The sequence below is a fragment of the Rutidosis leptorrhynchoides genome, chromosome 6 (assembly GCF_046630445.1).
Source record: "Rutidosis leptorrhynchoides isolate AG116_Rl617_1_P2 chromosome 6, CSIRO_AGI_Rlap_v1, whole genome shotgun sequence".
Classification (NCBI taxonomy): Eukaryota; Viridiplantae; Streptophyta; class Magnoliopsida; order Asterales; family Asteraceae; genus Rutidosis; species Rutidosis leptorrhynchoides.
The window spans coordinates 41,527,736-41,552,465 of NC_092338.1; the positions used below are offsets into that span (position 1 = coordinate 41,527,736).

Genomic DNA, 24,730 nt, shown 5'->3' on the forward strand with positions numbered 1-24,730 from the left:
GGTACTTGCTAACATAATAAACTACTAATCACTAATAACAAGCGCTAAAGAAGAATCTCTAAATTTTTAAGGTGCAAATCATTAAACAGAATAAGTCTTCCATTCAACAGCCCAATAAAATGTTAATAAACAGGCCCCAAGTCTAGAGAAATAAACTAAAACAAAGATTAGAAGAAGGATGAGTTTATAAAAAGTTGAATTAAATAAATATTCTTTATTTCAATATATCATAACGTGCCAGTTTTGCTTTGCTACCTTAAAGTTCGTTTACACTTTATAGTCTCAAATTATAAATATAAATTCGATCAACATAACACTGGCTTTCATTCATAAATAACAAACACATTAATACAAATATTGCATAGATCAGTTGATCATGTAACCAATGTGAGAAGCACATAAGTTTTTCTAATACATTAGTAGATTGGATGCTTTTATTTTTTAAGAGACGCGCAGTGATCATTACTCTTCGTGAAGATACTTGATGGGCACAATGTAAAGTGGCAATTTCTTATGGAGAACCAAATCACCCTCCTCTTCCATATCCACATCCAAATCATCATTAGGAAGTTTCCAATCAAACGAGTAAAGAATATTTGCTATTATGAACTCCATAGTTGTACGAGCCATGTTTATTGCTGGACACGATCTTCTTCCACTTCCAAACGGGGCCATCTCAAACTCAACATCAAAATTCTCAAACCTTTCTGGATAGAACTCATTGACATTGTTGCCCCAAATGTTAGGGTCCTTTCCCATACCCCAAACATTAATTAAAACACTTGTATTCGGTAAGATATCATAACCTCCAACTTGGCAATGACTTATGCTTTCGTGTGGGAGCAATAGCGGGGCAGGAGAGTGCATTCTGAATGTCTCTTTCATCACCATTTTCAAGTATGTCATTTTTGTAATGTCGATGTCTTGGAACTCTTGTGCTCTTTCTGTCTGGTTTCGAATTTCTTTTTGCAACTTTTGCATTACCCTAGTGTTTCTAGCGATCTCGGACATTGCCCATATCATCGTGGTGACAGTTGTATCAACTCCCCCGGTAAGTATATTCTGAAATCTTATTAGTTTAGCATCGAAAAATAGTTACATGTATTAAAATTGCAATTAATCTTTTGAGGTTAATTATTATAAGACCATGCAGAGTGTGTAGCATTTCACACGAAATTCCCGCCCGAGACGTAGCTATTCGATGTCACCCCGCTCCCCAACGCTGTCGCCCTACACTTCACCCGTGCAACACTACATCCGAAGTTTTGTTTGTCCGAATAAATTTTTTGTTTTTTTTTGTTTTGTTTTTTTGTTTATCAATTTGAAAATTAACCGTTAAAAGTTTAATAAAATATAGAGTTAATTACACTGGTAGTCCCTGTAGTCTTGGTTAAATTACGTCGCTAGTCCCTAACTCATTAAAATTATATGCTTCGTCCCAATGGTTTTAAGTCCAAACGGTGGTGGTCACTATGGTCTTAGTTAAATTACGTCGCGAGTCCCTAACTCTTGAGAATTATATGTTTCGTCCCTGTAGTTTTAAGTCCAAACGGCGGTAGTCCCTTTTAGAATTAGTTTTAATTAATTTTTTAAGAATATTTCACAACATGTTTACAATTTCACATGAAGTAACCATTAAGTTTTAAATGCAGGTTAAAATGACAACGATTCATAACAACTTAATACAAATCAAAAGTTACTTTTTGTCACTATGAATTGACCACAAGGCTACAACATATTCAGTAATTCAGTAAAATTATTTTTTTCCTATTTCCAACCCTTCTTTTTCCAACCCTTCTCTGACCATTACAAAATATTCGTTTTAGACAAAATGAGCTCAGACCTCTTAAAAAGAACTCAACACTACAATAAAACTAGAAAAGAAAAACACTTATGCCACTACGAATGGGCATGTAACGTGTAAAAGACTTATGCTAGTACGAGTGAGCATGTAATGTGTATCCTTTCTGTTCCGATCCGGAAGAACAATTAATAGTTCCACTTACTATTTTACGTACTATATCATCTTGTATTTTACTTACCAATTGTGTATAAGGACTAATTTTAAATTCAGTAAGCCAACTTAATTTATTCCATTGACTAGCGACGTAATTTAACCAAGACTACAGGGACCACCGTCGTTTGGACTTAAAACCATAGGGACGAAGCATATGATTTTCAAGAGTTAGGGACTAGCGACGTAATTTAACCAAGACAATAGGGACTACCGCCGTTTGGACTTAAAACCACAGGGACAAAGCATATAATTTTTAAGAGTTAGGGACTAGCGACGTAATTTAAGCAAGACCACAGGGACCATTAGTGTAATTAACTCTAAAATATATTTTTTCAGATGGTCAAATGACCGGTATTTAATTAATTTGTTCCTTACTCTCTAGTATAAATATAACTCTTAAACTTCCAAAATAAAAAACCACAATCATACATTAATTTTTTTTGAAAAGCCAACAGTGTGTACAATCATACATTAATAGTTGCCGTTAATAACCACTAGAGTAATAGTTACCATTAATTTGTTAAAAAAAAAAAAAAAAAAAAAAAAAGATACTCCGTATTAATTAACTTTATATGGAGTTGGTCTCTTATTTTCAGTTAGTAATGCAAGTGAACTACTTACCATTATAAGTGCTTTTATATCATCTTTAGTCAACCGGTAGCCAGAAGCATCCTCTTTAGAAGATAACTCAATCATTGCATGAACAAAGTCTTTATCATCATCACTTAATTCTTCAACGTTTTGATTGTAATGGTCATCAAGAATCATCTCCATGTAGGTGTCAATATTAGCAAAACATTTCTCCAACTTAGTATCGAATCCACTAAATCGGTCAATAAAAGAACCTAACCATGGAAACAAATCACCAAGCGATCCAGCAAACATTTCTTGAGTATCATTAATCATGCCTTTCCATGAAGGACCATCAACAGGTTGTTGTCTATAATTATTACCAAATGCCATCTTGCATGTCACTTGTTTTACTGTTTCAAAAAACAGCTCGTTTAGGTTCACCGCAATGTTTGGTGGGTGTACCGATAGAGAATGAATCAGTTTCGCGGTTTCTGTCACCAAGACATGGTTAAATAATCTTGCTCTCTTGGGACCTAAGAATTCGGATACCAATATCTTTCGCATATTTTTTCTATGATCGTTTTGAGGGGCGAAGCCGATGTCCATATAATTGTAGGTTAGTCGCTTTACGGCCTTTGAAGTTGGTCTAGAACAAAATATGTGATCTTGAGTTTTCAAGATTTGTTTGGCCATGGCAGGAGAAGAAATGATTATAAAAGGTTTCGAGCCTATATGGAATAGCATAACGGGACCGTATTTTTTGGAAAGTTCCCAAAGTGTTTCATGGCGAGGTTTGGTTAGTATTTGATACAAGTTTCCAATTATAGGAAGTTTTGGAGGGCTAGGAGGAAGGTTATAAGGTTTAGCCATGATTGATGTTTTGGTGTATCTTAAAGTATAGAGAAATATGCAAAAGATGAAGCTTGTTACAATAAGCCATGAAGATGAAGAGAAGATCTCCATATATGTTTATGTGGTGATTTTGTATGTTGATAACTACGTATCTATTTATAAGAATGGATACAAGAACATGGAATTGGTCCAAAATGGTTTTTATCTAATTAGTTTTGATTCGAAAACAATTGTTTTTATGCATTAACATGCAGTAATTAAAATAGTATTAACTTTAATTAGAATATCAGTATAAAAGTGTATGCCGGTCCAAAATGATTGTTTTTTTTTTTTTTTTTTTTTTTTTTTTATCTAATCAGTTAGTTTTTGATTCGAAAACAACTTGTCTATCATTCTAACTATTATTTATATGTATTATTATTAACATACACTAACTAAAATAGTAAGCTTTAATTAAAATATATAAAATTGTGTGCCGGTTTCGTATTTATTTAAATCTGTAGTATATATATATATATATATATATATATATATATATATATATATATATATATATATATATATATATATATATATATATATATATAGTGTGCCGGTTTCGTATTTATTTAAATCTGTAGTATATATATATATATAAGTCATAAAAAAGAATTATTCCCTCTCTCTCTCTCTAGAAAAATCACAGAGTTACCAATCATCGCTTTTTTCCTTTTTTTTCTCTTTAATCTCCGATTCTTTTCGCTCATCATCGAATTGCAGGTATGTTTTTCGATATAATAATCAGTTATTATTATTATTGCGGCTTGTAATTAATTTATCAGTTGGAGAACTTATTTTTTAGGGTTTCTATTTCGATTTTACGGTTTTAATCGCTTTGTTGTACCTTTATATGTTGCTTATCGTTGAATGATTATGTTAGTTCACAATATCAAATCACCAGATCGTATTGCTTTGCTACAGAGCTAGTTCATGTCTTCATCATGAACATGTATTATTAATAATTATTACTGAACAACTATCTTCATCTTCTTAACAACCATCTTCATCGTTATTCGATCTGGATCTTAGCAACCATCTTCATTTTCTTCAAGATCGACATCTGGATCCGAACAACCACCATCGCACCATCTCTTCACTACAATCTGTTTTCCAAACTGGATCTGGTACTCATTTTATGATGTAGATGCCGGAATTCTTGTTTCAGATCTGGCCGACCATGACTTGTTAACTCCTCTCTCCCATGACGCTCTCTCCTTCATGTCTGTTCATCTTCTTCTTGGTTAGAAACCCTAATCTAAACATTCTGCTTTCGATTTTTTGATTCTAATTTCTGTTTTTGTTTTCTTCTTCTACGTGCTATTCTATTTGAAATACTCTTTTATCATGTCAAACATACCGACATCCCCTTTTACACCAAAAGCATCGAACAACCAATCCCAGTCGAAACAATCTTTCTTTGCTGATAACAAGCATATCCGATATCAGCCTATCAATCAGGGTATTTGGGTTAAAATTGATCATAATAAGCAAAACTCACCTTCAAAAAACCCTAACCCTAATTACAATAACCAGCAGAATCCAACCCACCTTGTCCGATCCAAATCTGGTCTCAATCATCACTCGACAAGGTTAAACTCATCCTACAATCAATTATACAACAACTTCAAAATACGGGAATCAGCCACCAACCTTATCAATCGTTATGGCAAGCCTTTTCCAGATGCGAATAATTCTAAAACAAATCAATTGCCAAAACCGATCGACAAGTCTAGAATTACTTCATACCTCTTCCACAACTTTCCCGAACACTGGTGTTCAACGGACTTATGGGATGTTTTCAAAAAATATGGCAATATCCACGAGGTTTACATCCCCAGGAAGACCTTAAAAAACGGAAGGAAGTTTGGTTTTGTTAGATTCTTAGACGTTCCAGATTACCACAAAGATTCTCTTGCGAGGAGACTAAGTCTCATTGTTGCGGGTGACAATTTACTCAAAGTATACAAGGCCCGTGATCCCGAAGGAAAAAAACAAGCTCCACAGCCTAACAATGCAAAATCGGGTTCTAGGAACAACGTTAAGGTTGCATTTAACTCACCTGTAGACGAAAGGAATTTCAAAGAAGTGGTCCTAAACAAGCAGGCTACAAACTACGGCATCCCCTCGATTAAGGTAAATTCTAATGATGATCTTATCCAAATACTTGGCCAAGCGGTTATTGCCAAAGTTAAAGATCTTGAATTCCTTGAATATTTTAATGAAATATGTGAAAGTGAAAACCTTGGTGGGTTTACTATCAAATACCTGGGCGGGCATGATCTAATGCTTATATTTGAGGAACCCAACCCGGCCCTAGACTTGATTAACAATTCGGAACACCCATTATGGAAATGGCTTGAAGATATAAACCCATGGGATCCCGAAATTTACAAAACCTCTGGTAGACTTGTTTATGTTAACATATTCGGGGTACCTATTACTTGTTGGTTAGAATCCACATTCATTGACATAGCAAAAAATTGGGGCGAGGTAATTGAAACGTTTAATTGCTCTATAACCAATGAGAACAACCAAGATTTATCGCATGGCTCGGTAATTATCAAAACAAACAATTTCTCACCGATAAACGGACAAGTTATTATCAACCCCGGTGACGTCAATCAATCTAAGGCTTACATCATTGAAGTTCAAAACTTTTCTATGTTTAACACTTATGGTGATATCGATAATTCGTCGAACTGGGATGATGAAATTCTTTCGGACGATCACATTTCTGACGAAGAGTCCCACTTGGATTGTGAAAATCGAGTTGAAGGAAACGCTGAAAAGACCACCCGTAACAACAACCACGATCCCACGCCTCCTCACCAAACCTCCTCTAATTCCTCTAAACGAATGGATACTCGTCCCTTTAATAATAATGCCGATAACCAATCTCTCCAATCTCCTAGCATATCGAAACCCATCAACCACTTTGACACCACAAACCCTCACACCCATAATCCTTCCAATCCCGAAACTGTTTTAAATAATACTAGCTCTACAAAAGAAACTAGCCCATCGAATGAAACTGATCCAATTGAACCACCTCCTATTCCTGATTTTAATACAGCAAGGCCATATAATACCACCTCATATCAACCAAAACCAAAAACCATCCCTTTGGAGTCCACTGTAATCACGCAGCCCATTACCACCAATACCCCCCCAAGCCCACCAAGAGAGGATACCCTTGCAATCCCGCAGCCCAACACTGTTATTAACGGCCCATCGAATCATGTAAATGATACCCCTGTTACACCTAGCCACATCTCGGGTAAATCTAATATGGACAGCTCACCTCAACACATTCTAACAAATGATTTATGCTCACCAATAGTGACACAAGAACATGCAGATTCTGTTCCCGAAACCCTCCCTCACCATACCACAAACGACACCGCCTGTACTACCCCTTTAAACCCTCAATCCAACTCTCCATTAAATTTTATGCCTGCCCCTAACGCTACACAACAAACAAATTCCGATCCTTTCAACCTCGAACCTTTACTTTATACGGGTAAAGAAATTTCTAAAAAGAGAAAAATTTCTAGCACCATCGCCAAACCTATCATTAAGTCAAAAAACACCTCTCAAAACCCAGATTTTAAAAGACCTAGATCCAATATGCTTTACATCAAACATCTAGCTAGAAGTGGCCAAAAGCTTAGAATCTCTCAACTGGCTAAACGTTGTAAGTCCTCGTCTAACGGTGGTGGTAGCACATCCTACTTCTCGAAGGGATCTCATATGGACATGGTACATAACAAAAAGACTAAAAAGACAGGTTCTACCTCTAGCAAAAGCTTGGATACGTTCGAATTCGGGAAAAGCATCGGGATTCGTCGCAACATCCCATGAATCCACCTCCGTCACATCGATTCTGTAAGTTTTTTCTCATGTGTACGATTTCTCTTAATATTCGGGGTATTGGACAAACGGGTAAAATAAGCTGGCTTAAACGTATTTGCTATAAAGAAAAACCATCAATTCTAGGCCTCCAGGAAACCAAATGCGGCCAAACACGTGACAACACCATTGAATCTTTCTGGGGTAATTCTGATTTTAAATTCGTCCAAAAGGATTCGGATGGTGCTTCCGGAGGTATCCTAACTATTTGGGATACTAATATCTTTTCGTTCAACTATGCTATTGAGGGTGAATTCTTTCTTGCAATTTGTGGCACATGGGCGGGTCATGACTCTGAAATTGCCTTCATTAATGTTTATGGCCCCCATTCCCATTCAAAAAAACTTAGACTTTGGAGCGAACTCTCATCCCTTACTAACTCCCTTAATATCCCACACATTGTTTTTGGTGACTTCAACGAAGTAAGAAACAAAACAGAACGCATGAACACAGAGTATAATCAAAATTGGGCAGATAATTTTAATAACTTTATAAATAACTCTGGATTAATTGATCTTCCTTTAGGCGGTAAAAGGTTCACAAGGATTTGTGAAAAAACAATGAAGTTTAGTAAACTTGACCGATTCCTCATTTCCGATGGCATCTTCACTATCTGGCCCAACACATCCTCCAAAACTCTTGATCGGGACCTTTCTGACCACTGTCCCATTATCCTAAGAAATAACCTCCTCGATTCTGGCCCTAAGCCAATACGTGTCTTTGACACATGGCTAGATTTAAAAGATGCCGACACCATCATAGAAAAGGCTTGGTTGATCCCAATTAGTGGGAATAGGCCTGACTGCATTTTCCGTAACAAACTAAAAAACGTTAAATTAGAACTTAAAAAACATAGTAATCAACTTGATAACTTAGACTCCCAAATACGTGATCATCTTACTGAATGTAATAATTGGGAACAAACCGCCGAAACTAGACCTTTATCCGAAACTGAAAAACAAAAATGGATCGATGAAAAAATGCATCACATCGTCAAAGAAAAAAAGAAAACAAACATGCTTAAACAAAAATCTAGAATCAAATGGGCGCTTGAGGGTGATGAAAATTCGAAATACTTTCATAACTATATCAAAAGAAGAACAAGTAAAAACAACATCCATGGGCTTTCAATTAATGGTACATGGACTGAAGATCCTAATCTAATAAAACAAGAAGCATATTCCTATTTTAACAACATCTTCCGATCCAAACACTTACGTGACGAATGCCCTTTCGATCATGTTTCACATCTTAAATACATTTCTTCCTTGGACAATCAACTCCTAGAAGCTAAATTTAACGAAAAAGAAATATGGGAAGCCATATGTAATTGCGATAGCTCTAAAGCTCCTGGGCCGGACGGTTTCAACATGAGATTCTTTAAAAAACATTGGGAACTGATTAAAACCGACCTCATTAAATCTCTAGATTGGTTCTGGGAAAACTCAGAAATCTCCAAAGGATGTAATGCATCTTTCTTCACATTAGTCCCGAAAAAACCCAACCCAATCGGATTAAATGAATATCGCCCAATCTGTCTAATAGGTAGCTACTATAAAATTCTCACCAAAATACTCTCCAATCGCCTTGCCATGGTCATTCATAAAATCATTGGTAGTGAACAAACAGCTTTCCTCAAAGGTCGAAATATCCTAGATAGTGTCCTAATTGCAAACGAAATAATTGATGAATTAAAACGTAAAAAACAAAAAGGTTTAATCTTTAAAGTTGACTTCGAAAAGGCATTTGACTGCATTGAGTGGGACTTTCTATTTAAAACCATGCACTTCATGGGTTTTGGTCCAAAATGGATTGGTTTCATTCGGGCATGCCTTTGGTCATCATCTATTTCTGTACTAATCAATGGCTCTCCCACCAAAGAATTTTCCCCTGAAAGGGGAATTCGACAAGGTGACCCCATTTCGCCATTCCTGTTCATCATTGTTGCTGAAGGTCTTAACATACTTGTCAAAAGAGCATTAGCCAATGGTCATTTGCAAGGATTAAAGATCGGACATGACAATCTCAATATTACACACCTCCAATATGCTGATGATACAATCTTCTTCGGCGAATGGAATAAAAGAAACGCCAAATATATCTCCAAACTACTAAAATGTTTTGAAAATATTTCAGGCCTCAAAGTTAACTTCCGTAAAAGCAAACTTTACGGTATAGGTACATCTACGACCGAAACCGAACAAATGGCTTGCTACATGAACTGCTCTGCGGGTCATACCCCGTTCTCCTATCTTGGACTTCCTATTGGTGTACCCACATCTCACGCCTCCTCGTGGCAGCCGATCGTTGAGAAATTCGACAAAAGGCTTTCAGATTGGGCTGCTAAATCTATTTCTTTCGGAGGTCGACTTACGACCATCAAATCAATTCTTAGTAGTATCCCATTATACTACTTCTCCTTATTTCATGCACCATCCGCTATCCTTAAGGTACTTGAATCTAAAAGACGGAAATTCTTCTGGGGAGGATCTTCAAACGATAATAAAATTAATTGGATCAAATGGGACCAAATAATTTTGCCATACGATTGTGGGGGTTTAAACGTGGGGTCCCTCTTTGCTAAAAACATATCATTACTTTGTAAATGGTGGTGGCGTTTTAAAAACGAAGATAATGCATTATGGGTAAAAATAATCAAAAGCATTTATGGGCCGGGGGGAGGGTTGGATACTAACTTTTTATGCAGGAACATTTCAGGTCGCACCATTTGGAAAGAGATTATTAAAGCTGGAAAAGTTGCTGACAATATAGGCACAACCTTCACATCCTCGATTTCAAAGCGCATAGGAAATGGCACATCAATAAGCTTCTGGCATGATATATGGATCGGATCTGAGTGCTTAAAAGATACATTTCATAGACTATTCATGTTGGAATCCCGCAAAGAAGCAACTGTTGCTGATAGAATAATGAACGTTAACTCTACCTCGATCGGTAATTGGGATTGGTCCCGCCCTCCTAGTGGTCGTGCAAAGGATTATCTCACGGAGCTCAACAACCTAATAACATCTGTTATTATTTCAGATCGCCCCGACTCATGGAAATGTTCCCTTGACACATCCGGCACCTACACTTCAGCAGCACTGTCAAATCTGATCAATAAGCTTAAATACGGCACAAACTCTAGAAACCTTTCACTACCTCAAAACAAATTCGTTCCACAAAAGATATTCATTTTCTCATGGAGGGCCGTTCAACAAAAAATCCCGGTTAGAAGCGAACTCGATAAAAAAGGAATTGACCTTCACACCATCTTATGTCCCTTATGTGAGCACCAAATTGAAACCATTGATCACGCGTTGTTAAATTGTCAAAAAGTATCTTCAATATGGACACAATTTCTCGATTGGTGGAATCAAAACAACATAAGTATCTCTAACATCAATGATGCCATCATCTCGGATCAAGGCATATCACATAATTCCATTGGTTCTTCAATATGGCAAGCTGCTAAATGGATTGCGTGCTACATTATTTGGAAACATAGGAACTTAAAGATTTTTTCCGGAAAAATATGGAACCCCGCTGTGATAATCTCCGAGATCCAATCTCAAAGCTTTAGCTGGATCTCAAATCGTTCACGGAAGAAAACACCTATCGATTGGCATCAATGGCTACTCAACCCGTCATTTTACGTGTCACCTCCTTCAAACCGCATAGGCGTCGGTTAACATAACTTAATTCAAATCGGGATGGTTTCGTTATTCTATATAGCCTATGTGGGTTAGATTAAATGGGTTGGTTGTGTGTCAACTTTGTAGTCGCTTGATCGGCACGGTTGTCCCCTCCTTCCCCGCTTGTTGTTCTTTTACGCAAGTTCGTCCCTCGTAGTGTTATCTAGTCTACGTCTCCCCCGATCATAAGTTCAGATAATTATTCCATATTTTCTCAGCTGATCCGTTTCGTTTATAGCATTGTATAAAAGCATATAGGGACTTGTATTGTAATATTCCATATAATAATAATAATATTTTTGCTTTTCAAAAAAAAAAAAAAAAAGTATATATATATATATATATATATATATATATATATATATATATATATATATATATATATATATATATATTATATTATATTATACTTCTACTCTAAAACACAAAAGCGGGTGCACTAATTACTCTGTCATCCAAAGTAATTTTACATTTCTTTTTATCACCAACCAATGAAATAGATGCTACATGCTTAAATTCACCAAAATGTCCTCCAAATACCATACAACTTATTGAAATTAGGAATTAGTATTTATTTTCTATTAAAATATTATTTTCATGTTTATCTTCTAAACTTATTGATTAAGTTTAGGATCTTTATGTATTGTGTATAAATACACAACATTTGTTAATGAAAAATTAATTCGATCCATATTATTTTGTATATGGTATCAAGATCTCAGGTTTAACCTAAAAAAAAAAAAAAAAAATAAAAAATAAACTGATGACTTGTTCATCTACAAAAGAGAGTCGACGTTCTTAAAAATCAAAAGAAAAATTAAAGGAAGCAACAATACAAAACAAAGTAATTAGTATTACTTTTCGTCTATGTTCGTCTACGTGTACAACAACACACGTGTACAGCAACAACTTAATAGATTTAATAAATTAGTTCTTGTTAATCTATTAATTTGTTGTGCACGTGAGTAGTCCACCGTCGATTTAAAAAGAGGGGAGAAAACAAAGAAATCAAAATTAATTCTTCTGGGAATTAATTTTTCTCGTGACGTACAGCAAACAAATCAGCAAGTATGGTATCTAATGTTGAGAGTGATTGGGTAATCGATTCTGGATGAACGGAACACATCACTTATAATGAAGATATCCTTGAAAATAAAACTAAAGGGCACTTTGAAGCACCCGTTATTATTCCTAATGGGGATGCCATCCCTATAAATGGAAAAGGAGAATGTCTCTTGCCTGGATGAACTAAAATAAGAGGAGTTTTACATATTCCTAAGTTTAATTGCAATCTTTTGTCTGTTAGTAGACTAAGCAAAGATCTTCAATCCGCTATAACCTTTTTTCCAGATTTTTGTGTGATACAGAAACTCCACACTAGGAGATTGATTGGTGCGTGTAATTGCAAGAATGGTCTATACCGAATGGGAATGATTGGAAAGAAGAAGGCTTTGATGACGACTATAGGTACTTGGCACAAAAGATTAGGACACGCTTCTGGGTAAGAAACTAATTCAAATAGACTTTCTTAGTAAGAGTACTTTTGATCAAGTGTGTGATTCTTGTTCTAAGGCGAACCACACTAGACTTCCTTTTCAAATTAGTAGCATTAAAACTAACGATTGCTTCAAGTTAGTACATTGTGATATTTGGGGAAAGTATCGTGTTCCATCTCTATCTGGTGCTAATTATTTTTTAACCATAGTCGACGATTTCAGTAGATCCGTTTGGGTTTACCTTTTAAAATTCAAATATGAAGCTAGCGCCTGTTTGATGAACTTTCATAATATGGTAAAAACTCAATTCGGTAAGACCATTAAAAGGATCCGTAGTGACAATGGAGGTGAGTTTACGTCTAATGACATGAGATGTTTTTACAATGAGAATGGAATATTACTTGAAACTTCGTGTCCACATACTCCACAACAAAATGGAGTCGTGGAAAGAAAGCATAGGCACATACTTGAGACTGCAAGGGCATTAATGTATGAGGCTGGGTTACCTAAAAGGTTTTGGGGAGAGTGTGTGTTAACCGCCACATTCATTATTAATCGCCTACCATCTAAAGTTATCATGAACAAAACCCCTTATGAAGTTGTCTTCAATCAAAAACCTGATTACAACTTAATGAAAGTTTTTGGTTGTCTTGTATATTACAAGAACACAATGACCAACGGAGATAAGTTCGAAGTAAGGGGGAGACCAGGTATTTTTTTAGGATATCCTGGAGGAACAAAAGGTTACAAGATATATGACCTCAAGGACATGAAAATGATTGTCTCAAGGGATGTTAGATTTGTTGAAAACGAGTTTCCGTTCAAAGTTTCATCTACACAGATGAGAGTCACACAAAATCAGTGTGATAACTTGAATGACCTATTTGTTTGCGATACACCACCAGAACGGCTCATTGATCAAGATGAAGAGCTTCATAATATTGGAAGTAATAGTGAAGGATTAGGCCAAGAACCAATTCCTAATGGAGAAAATAAAGGTGAAAACTTAGGCCAAGAACCCATTTCTGATAGGTCGAGCCCTGTAATTGATAACTCAGTCCATGACTTGTTGGATCCGACTGAACAACATGACAGATCGAAGCGACATAAGAGTCAACCGCGGTACTTGAATGACTTTGTGGTACAACTTCCCCCTTCGATCGACAACGCACAAACTGAAACACATCAAGACTCCTCCACGGTACATCCTATCTCTAATTTTGTTTCATATGAATGTTTTTCAAAATCTCACAAGGCTTTCTTAGCTGCCATCGACTCCAACGATGAGCCAAAGTTCTTTCACCAGGCTGTTAAAAACAAATATTGGAAAGAGGCCATGCAAAGGGAAATTAAAGCTCTTGAACAAAATGAAACGTGGAGCCTTGAAAAACTCCCTGTTAGCAAATGAGCCATTGACTCCAAGTGGGTATACAAGGTTAAATATAAGCCGAATGGAGAGGTAGAGAGATACAAAGCACGTCTTGTTGCCAAGGGTTTCACACAGATGGAAGGTGCCGACTATCATGATACTTTTGCCCCGGTTGCTAAGTTAGTCACGGTTCGAGTATTACTCATAGTGGCAATCAAAAATAATTGGCACATCCAACAATTAGATGTAAACAATGCATTTTTGCATGGTGACTTAGATGAAGAAATTTATATGAAGATATCGCAAGGTTTTGCTAAAGAAGGAGAAACACGTGTGTGTCGACTAAAGAAGTCAATTTACGGGTTGAAACAAGCTTCACGGAACTGGTATCATAAGTTCACTCATGCTCTTATTACTCTTGGTTTTTATCAATCCAAAGCTGATCATTCACTGTTCATCTATCAAAGTGAAAATATATTTGTGGCCGCTCTTATCTATGTCGACGACGTGGTTATAGTAGGGAATAGTACTGAAAAAATTGAGCAAACAAAAGTTCATTTGGATACAAAGTTCAGTATCAATGATCTTGGAAACCTTAAATACTTCCTTGGGATTGAAGTAGCTAAGACGTCCGAAAGATTGGTTTTGAGTCAACGGAAATACACTTTGGACATCCTTGCCGATTTCAATTTTGATGGTTGCAGACCTAGTTCTTTTCCTATTGAACAAAATCATAAGTTAGATCAGTGTGAGGATGCACCTAAAATTGATGCTACATGTTATCGTCGTTTGGTTAGTCGATTACTTTATTTACAAGCTACACGGCCTGACATTGCGTATTCAGTTAATATTCTCTCACAGTTTGTGGCTGATCCAAGACAACCTCATATGGATGCTATAAATCAGGTCCTTCGTTATTTAAAAACTACCGTGGGACAAGGCGTTCTACTACCTCGAAATGGTGGTTTTAATCTATCTGCCTATTGTGATTCAGATTGGCTTGGTTGCCCTTTCACTCGTAGGTCGCGAACCGGGTATATACTACTTATTGGTGGTGCTCCGATCTCTTGGAAATCCAAGAAACAAACCGTCATATTGCTAACAATCCAGTTTTTCATGAGCGCACAAAGCATGTTGAAATGAATTGCTATTTTGTACGAGAACGAGTTGAGTCGAAGGAAATTTCTCCATTCCCTATTGACACAAAGATGCAAGTAGCTGATATTCTTACAAAAGGGTTGAGTGCTAAACAGCTTCGCTTTCTCCTTGACAAGTTGGGCATTTGAAATCTCCATGCTCCAACTTGAGGGGGAGTATTGAAATTAGGAATTAGTATTTATTTTCTATTAAAATATTATTTTCATGTTTATCTCCTAAACTTGTTGGTTAAGTTTAGGATCTTTATGTATTGTGTATAAATACACAACATTTGTTAATGAAAATTTAATTCGATCCATATTATTTTCTATACAACTCAAACAACCCTGGCAGGGGTGGAGTCCGGAACTGAAACTGACGATAGAGGAGGCTTACTTGACAATTGAAAAAGGCTAACTAAATAAAACTAATAAAACTAAAGGTGGCTAACCTCCTATGTATAATCTATTTTATTTGCTTCATACACATATAGATAACTACTTTACAAAATTTTAGTAACTATTAAGCTATTCAAAATGCTACAATAGAATTTGAAATATGAAAACTAATATTACTCTGTATTTAGGTTTGAAAGATTATAAACCCAAACAATAGGTAAGATATACTTCCACAAATTTTGTAGATTCGATGATATTATCTTGCTTAAGTACCTAGCATGTAATCACACAGACTGTCGGCTAAAACTTCTTCTGATTGAGGGAGGGTGAGTTAAAATGTTTAAATATGGGCCTTTAATATTTCATTAGAAATTGGGTCTATTGGGGGAGGCTGAACACCCCTCCGCCCTTCCCTGTCTCCACTACAGAACCTTGGTGGCCTTTTTTGTAAGACCCAAATAATTGTTGTGTACATAAAGTGTACATAAGATGCTTGAAGTGGGGGTTTCGTTGTACATTTTAAAATGAAAAAGAATCCGATCTGGGGGAGTGGCGCACTGCTCGGCCTTTTAGCGCGCCGCGCCGTTTGTCTGTGACAGATTCCTTCTTTCTTTTAAATTAGATATTTTGAGGGCAATTTGGTAAATTCATAAAAGGGCCGACTTTAAGGCCTTAGATCAGTTTATGGAGCCTCATTAACTCCATTTCCATCTACTTCAACGTCATCCATTCAATTCTAGAGAGAGAGTGATAACCTAGTGTGAGAAAACTCATTTTGGAGAAGAAAAAGGAGGATTCTTGCTTAAGCTCAAGTTCTAAAGTTGTTCATCTACTTCCTAGCTACGTTTTGGTGGTAGTGGTATGCTCTAATCTCGATTTCTTGATTCAATTTTGTGTAAGGGTTAGAGTTAGGGTTTATGGTGAACTTAAAACCCACTTTGTTAGTAAATTGGGTGTTTTGGGTGAATTTGGGTTATGTTGACTCAAAGAGGACTAACTAGGGTTTTTCAAGTATTAATTATTGTTAATGAACCTTAAGTAGTTAGTAAATTGCTAGCACACCTATATATATGTAAGTGGGCGTTGTGTGGGTTAATGGGTGACCCGAAATAGGTGTGTTGACCTTAAATTGGTCAAACGGGTCAAAATGGACCTAATTTAGTTAATGTTTGTGATTAATGCATAAACCTAGTGTTAAAAGGTGTTTTAAGACCTAACTTGGCTAATGTTAGGGTTTTGGCGAAAGATGACCCAATTGTAGGGTTAAGTGTCCAAATGGGTCAAAATGACCTAGTAGTGGTGAGTGTTGTGGGTTTGACCAACTTGGATGGTTGATTGATTATTATGTACTTTTTAATCGGTGCGATACCTTGAAGTTTCAAGCTTGGTTTATCGATTCACCGAAGGCGTAAGGTGAGTTGAATGATTATATGCGTAGGTATATAATGTATTTATTTGTTGTAGCGTGAGATGTGAAGTGTCGATGTGCTAAGACACCACATTTCACGTGACGAGTGAAGTGTCGATGTGCTAAGACACCACTCAAAGTAATATGACGGGTGAAGTGTCGATGTGTTAAGACGCCACCCGGGGTGAAGTGTCGATGTGTTAAGACACCACCCGGAGTGAAGTATCGATGTGCTAAGATGCCACTCCAAGTAAGTTGAAGGGTGAAGTGCCGATGTGTTAAGGCGCCACTCGAGGTGAAGTATCGACGTGTTAAGATGTCACCTCAAGTAAAATGAAGAGTGAAGTGTTGAAGTGTTAATACACCACTCGGGGTGAAGTGTCGATGTGTTAATATGCCACCCAGGGTGAAGTATCGGCGTGTTAAGATGCCACCCGTGGGGTTAGTGTACAAAGTGTTAAGTGCACTAATGGTAGTTATGAACTCCGACGGTCTTTAAACACCGTTCCTTTGTTCGATTGGTTAACCATGGTGATCATGCATATTTTTACCATAGGGTTTAATATGCCTGCTCAATACGTAGAGGGTTTAAGGATCTTAGAACGTGGCTCTCCGGTCCGGCTACCGTGAATAACCCTGGCCGACATGATGATGTCGGCGGGGTGGCCAAGTGATTAAGTCCACCTCCGATAACGGTCGTCGATCAAGAGGCCCCAAATAAGGTCGTAGGTACTAGCTTACGAAAGACTAACCTGTTAACCTTGAAAAGATGCTGAATGATGCTTTTTTACGTAATGTGTATCGTAGGTGATGGTTACGTAATATGCTGTGTCCGGTGAATGATGATTAGGGTTTGTATTTATAGGCAAACCCTAATTCTAGAACCATCTCAAATCATGATAACCTCATCCATAACTAACTCCCCCGAATCACGGATATAATTATGGAAAAGATATTTACTTGACAGCTAAGCAACCGTCGTACCGGGAACAAAGGCATTCTCACGCCGCATAGCGCACACAATAACACGTATACGCACAATAGTGATTGCCCGCATACATATGTGGTGCGCCTGCGGGTTGCGGTATCATTATGTCCCCCCAGTTTGACTTAATATGGCGCAAGGCGTATGACATCAAACTATTAAGCGAAAAAGAAAAAACAAGAAAACGGCTAGCATTTAATATTCCGCGTGCGTCTCGATGCCATTAAATGCCTGTCACAATCGCAGAAGCCCATTCAGCTGACATGACATAAAGTGGCAGTGTGGCAGGTGCGTGCCAACCACGCGCGTATATGTAATCATACCCAACTGGCATCCACACGCATAAATAAAATGCTACCCGTCGATTGCGTTACACGTGTACAGCCACGATCGCACCACTCCATCCCATGACCCCCAATCTTCCCTATAAATAGCCCATTTTGCAGCTCATTTCCACTTTCCTGCTTCAAGCTTCCTCGTTACGCTGCCAATTTGAATTCCGATCAAAAATCAAACATTCCGGCCACCATTTAAAGGTTAGTATTCATCCGATTACTCCTAGAAAATGACTAAAGCTAACGAGACGTATGTAGATAGCGTAGAGTCTGTTATAAAGCAGAAGCACATAGATCACTTAGTGAAACAGTACCCCCCTTAGCCAAGTACAATCCGGTGCCCCCTTTGTCCAATCAACGAGCCCACGAGCCACCGGAGAAAAAGGTGGCTATTTACGAACATGCTTTTAAGCATGGCAACTTTAGGGTTCCTCCCATCGATTTCTTTCTGGGCGTGCTAGATCACTTTAAGGTCGGATTAGGTCAGTTACACCCATACGCTAAAGGGAAAATAGTCTTGTTCGAGATGTGGTGCGTTGTACTCAACAAAGTGCCCCTGGTGAAGGTGTTTTGCCATTTATACCGACTAGCCAACCACAACAAATCGTGGTTCACCTTCTTCGCTCATCAAAACTTCACCAAGACCCCAAAATCGAATGCGGGGAATTGGAAAGAGACATTCTTTTTCATCGACCAAATTGTGGTGAGTGCAAACTTCTCGCAAACGCTGATATGGTTCGAGAAGGTGGAGAAGGATGTAAACAAGACCCCCGCCCTGAATGAGGACGAAAGGAAACTATTAGCAGAGTGTGCAAACGCACAACTAGTGCATCGATCATATGGGAACGTGATGCTGCGGCTAGGGAAGATATCCGCACATTGGCCATGGGAGGATGTGTGCCCAGCCATAGTCAGACCGGATGGAAAGGGTAGGAATAGTATAATCACGTACTAACAACTGTTTTTGTATGTATATTATCTAACGCATGCGTGTATCTTTGCAGAAATGAGGATGAAGAAGGTGCTGACTGCGGAAGAGATTGCGGGAATCTCCTTCCGCAAGCAAGATGTGAACGTACATCTAGAGCAAGAGAAAGCTAGCGAAAATGTGGAGATATCGCCTGCGGCATCTGGCAACAAACGCAAAGCAGCTGAGACTTCTGCAGCTCAGCAGAAGATGAAGAAGATGACTCCCAAACAAAGGGAGGACATGCGGAACGATAACTTTGTTCCAATCGAGCCGCGCTCCGCAGAACTACCTCCCCACATTACTGGTAAGCGTCCATTCCTTGCGTGTATACCGCATACTAAAGTTTACGTTATAACTATTTGCTGATATGCAGAGCATGTGGAGGAGACGCAGCCGTCCACCCCGCGGGTCAACCCAGATCTCGAAGCTACCGCCACATCAAAGGATAAGGCGATACACGTGGATTCCGATTCCATACTAACTCCTCCGCAAGGTAGCTTCCGCCTTGCCAATCTCAGCCAACTCACACAGTCTTCTGCGGAAAATGCCGCAGAGTAGTCTGCGTTCCTGCAGCAAATCTTTCCGGCCGAATTCCGCGAGCAACTGGCCGCTCTGCCGTTCAACCAGGCGCACAATGCCTTCATTCAAAACGGCCTGGTATTTTTCGGCATGTTTGCGGATCAGGCCCGCTGCTCCTCCAGCATATATCAGCTAGCTCTGCTCAAAGAGGTAGAGCTAGGGCTACTGCAGGCGGGTGTAGATCAGGTCAATAAGGATAGGGATGCTGCCGAGGAGGCGCGCAAGGCGGTTGAGTCGACCGCGAATGAAACCAAAACTGCGCTGATTGAGGAAAGAAAAAAGAGCCGCGAGCTGGTTGGTGCGGTTGAGCAGGCGAAGGGGGATGCAGAGCGTTTGCGGTCGGAGCTTGAGAAAGTGAAGAGGGAAAGGGATGATGCGGTAACCAACCGCGAACTGGCAGAGGCGGATCTAGCGAAGCTGCGCACCACACTCCCTACCATTGTGCAAAAGGTGATGGACTCAGAGCCTGTGTCCGACAAGTTCAATGCCTACGTTGATGCGGTCAGGGACCATGAAATCAACAAGGATGTGCAGGAGGTAATCCAAGCTTGCGGTCTAACACCGCCGTTCCCCGACATCGTTCAAAAGAAGCTAAAAGAGGGAACGGCTGCGGCGTTAATGGAGCGGAAGAAGCCATCAAGTCCATCCCTATCCCCCTAATCAACGCATTTACTGCGGACCCGAACATGTCGATCGATGGGTTTTTGAAGGAGGATTATTAGTTTGTGTTGGATTGCGCCGTAAGTCCTATGCTTAGGCAGGTATTTGTATTTTTGCAGCCCTAAGTCCCGTGTTGGGCAGGCGTTTCAAACAATTACCTCTTATGTAACAACTTAATTTGATGTATATATATTTCTGTTATGCATGCGTAGTGTGTTTATTTGTTTATATATCGCGAATCAAAACAAAAGGTGAACCGCATGCCCATGCGCATAATTAACCAAAACTCATGCGTATGCGGATGGTACTGCGTAAAATAAACCAATACTTTAACAATTTACCTTTAACAATTTAGACTCAGAAGCTACTGCGGTTTTGATTTGTCATGTACTAGAGGTGCACGGTAGCTGTATGGTAAGCAACCCAACTAAAAACAAGCCAATGTCTTTATGCTTAAGAGTTCCTCAAGCAAACCAATGCGAGAGTAATTACGCACAAGCAAACCAATGCTTGTAATTTTTTAAGTCGACTTTGCAGCCATCTAGTCTGCGTGGCGCTTGGCTAGGGGAAAACCAATTCCCTTGCCTGCCGTTAGCGTCTAGCCTTGTAACCAAACAGGCTTCTTCCGCACGGGGGCTAGAGGACACCCCTTAAGTAGGCAGGAACCGCATACAAAAAAGATATTTAAACAACAAAAGTATGCGCGAGTAAATATTTAATTGGCATTAATCACAATTACAACCGCGACACATCCAAACGGACGGAAATTACATAGAAAAAATAATGTGCTACAATAAACTGGAGTGATCAGGTCCACCTAGCTACATATAACATTTTTTCAATAACGTCGCATGCCAAGTGCGTTTCACAGGTTTTCCATCTAATGTCTCGAGATGGTACACCCCGGTATTGTTTGTCTTCGCTACCCTGTATGGACCTTCCCAATGGGGGCCCAATTTCCCAGTATCCTCCGCATGACTTGCGTCGTTCTGACGCCAAACCAAGTCACCGCACTTGTAAGAGCGCGAACGCACACGCTGATTATAGTACTTTGCAATTTTTTGCTTGTTATTTGCTTCGTTGACAGCCGCAGAGAGTCTGCGCTCTTCCAGCAAATTAAGATTTTCACGCAAAGCTTCAGAGCTATTTTGCTCATCAAAATTTTGTATGCGGAACGTTGGTACCCCAATTTCTACGGGTACAACAGCTTCTGATCCATAGACCAAACTGAACGGGGTCTCACCAGTGCTTGCTTTGGGTGTTGTTCTATGCGCCCATAAAATATTTGGTAGTTCATCCACCCAACCAACGCGACCATGACCCAACCTAGCTTTGATTCCAGCTACTATATCCCGGTTGGTGACTTTGCACTGGCCATTCGCCTACGGATGCGCAACAGATGTAAAAGTTTGCTTAATATTAAGCTCCGCGCACCAGCTGCGAAAAGGGTCACCCGCGAACTGCGTACCGTTATCACTAACAATTTCGTTTGGTATACCAAATTGACAGACGATGTCTTCCCATACAAAATTTCGCACCCTTTTTCCTGAGATTGCTGCCAGCGGTCTCGCTTCGACCCACTTTGTGAAATAGTCGATTGCAACAATCAAGAATTTGATGTTTCCTGCGTGTGCAGAATGTGCGTAAGATACTGATGTGAGTAGCATGTTTAGAAAATAAATGATAAAATTACCTCGGCCTTTTGGGAATGGTCCGACTATGTCGATTGTCCATTTGCAGAATGGCCATGGTGAGGAGACTGGTATCATTGGATGTGCAGGTGCTCTGCTAATAGGTGCATGTATTTGGCATGATTCACATTGCTTAACTATGCGCGCAGTATCCGCGTACATGGTGGGCCAATAATATCCTAGCCGCATTATTTTTGACACAATGGACCTGTGCCCCGAATGGAGTGCGATGCACCCTCATGCACCTCGCGTACAACTTCCTCCGCCTCTTTCGGGCCAATGCACCTTAAGTGCGGTCCCAAATAATTCTTTCGATATAGGACGTCACCCTCAAGGGCATACAGCGGTGCCTTAACGCGGACTTTCTTTGCATCAGCGGAATCCGCAGGAGAAGTGCCATCCCGCAGAAAAGCCACGATGGGCGTCATCCATGTTGAGCTTGATTCCTCAACTGGTGCCACTAAAGGCATCATAACAATGGATTTCGCATTGAGTTCTTCTATTAGAACTTTCCTCCCCATATGATCAAAAGCCAAGGCAGCCAGTTTGCTTAGCGCATCCGCTTTCTTATTTTGCCCCCGCATTACGTGGGAGATTTGAAAAGCTTCAAACTGGTCAGCGAGGTTGTGAACAAGCGATAGATATTGCTGTATGGCTATGTCATGCGCTTCGAAATCTCCGCTGACTTGACTGCATACTAGCTTTGAATCCACATAAGCGTGCAAAATTTTAACATTTACCTTATGCGCAATGCGCATACCTGCTAACAGAGCCTCATACTCTGCTTCGTTATTCGTAATAGCAAAATTAAACCGCAGTGCGTATGTATGCTCTTCGCCATCCGGGCCTGTTAAAATTACATCCGCACCTGCACCACATGCGCTGCATGCACCATCGGTGTACAATTCCCATGGTGACAAAGTTGGTGCGGGTGGATCCTGATGTTCTGCTGATGCCTCGACATCCGCAGGTAATTCTGCTAGGTAATCAGCAAGTATTTGACCATTAACCGCACTGCGCGAAGAAAAATTTATTTCATGTTCTCCTAATTCAACTGCCCACTAAGCCATTCGGCCAGAAATCTCAGGCTTGTATAACACCTGAAAGAAAAATGATTACGTTAGTCAATGCGGTAACCCCGGTCATTGCCGCAACGTAGGCGTTTACCAACCTGTTTGATTGGTTGATCAGTTAGGACCACGATTGGATGTGCTTGAAAATATCGGCGCAAACGCCGCGCCGTATGGACCAGCGCATATACGAGCTTTTCTATCGGTGAGTAGTTTACTTCGGTTGATGTCAGCGTCTTGCTTACGAAGTAGACCGGCATTTGCGTCTGAGAAAAACCTCAGTCTTTAAGTTTTTGCGAAATAAATAAAGCATGTAAATTAATGGATTACCTTTTCGCGATCCGCGATGAGAACTGAACTGACAGCTTCCTTCGATGCCGCGAGGTACAGCATTAGCGTTTCTCCTGATACTGGCGCAGTAAGTGTTGGTAATTCCGCAAGCACCTTTTTCATCTCCTGAAAGGCTGATTCTGCTTCCTGAGTCCATACGAAGTCTTTTTTCTTCAAACAATTTTTCAAAGTATTGAAGAATGGTAACTGTCGTTCTGCAGCTTTCGACAAAAACTGTGTGATAGCCGCAAGCTTCCCAGTTAGACTCTGCACATCTTTCTTTGTCTTCGGAGATGGCAAATTATCAATGGCTTCAATATTTTTGGGATTGGCCTTGATACCCCGCGCTGTCACCACATGACCTAAAAACTTGCCTTCCTCTTCCCCAAAACTACATTTAAGCGGGTTAAGCTTCATGTTGATCCTGCGCAGAGATGCAAACATTTCCAGGATGTCCGCGAGCATGTTTTCTTCGGTGTTACTTTTAATTACCAAGTCGTCGGCGTACGCTTCAAGATTTCTACCGATTTGGTGCTTGAATGCTGCGTCAATTACACGCTGATAGGTTGCGCCAACATTCTTTAAACCAAAAGGCATCTTCGTGTAACAATAAATACCCTGCGACGTGTGAAAAGCAGTCTTGTCCTCATCTTCCGCAGCCATTAGGATTTGGTGATAACCCTTGTATGCGTCCAGAAAACACTTGTACCTAAATCCCGATAGTGATTCTACCTTCCAGTCTATCTCCGGGAGAGGGTAGTTGTCCTTAGGACATGCCTTATTAATGTCCTTGAAATCAACGCACATTCGCCAGTTACCGTCAGCCTTTTTTACCAACATAGGATTTGCAACCCATGTTTGATAACGCACTTCCCGCAGAATGTTTGCTTTGACAAGGTTGTCCACCTCTGCGCACAACCAATCACTGCGGTCTAGAGCCATATGCCGCTTCTTTTTCCTAACGGGTGTCAAAGATGGATTAACATTTAACTTATGTTCCGCAATATCCCACGGAACCCCGGTCATGTCTGACTCGCGCCATGCGAAAATATCTGCGTTAGCTGACAATATTCCACGCAACTTGCCCTTCGTTTCAGCTAACAAGCATGCGCCGATTTTAATTCACTTATCCGGATGCAAGCGATTTGCTATTACTGCACAGTTTGCAAGTTGCTCTCCTACGCTAGGAGCGCTTACAGACGTGACAGAGCCACACA

At 39.4% G+C, this 24,730-nt stretch overlaps 1 protein-coding gene across 1 annotated transcript; it reads right to left on the reverse strand.

The window, feature by feature from the left end:
* Positions 1–462: 462 nt before the first annotated feature.
* LOC139852124 (parthenolide synthase-like) lies at positions 463–3,553 on the reverse strand. The gene is made up of 2 exons (XM_071841349.1): positions 2,639–3,553; positions 463–1,062 (listed from the first exon to the last, which is right to left on the reverse strand). Exons 1-2 carry the CDS (start codon positions 3,551–3,553, stop codon positions 463–465), a joined length of 1,515 nt encoding a protein of 504 aa, XP_071697450.1.
* Between the last annotated feature and the right edge of the window lie 21,177 nt (positions 3,554–24,730).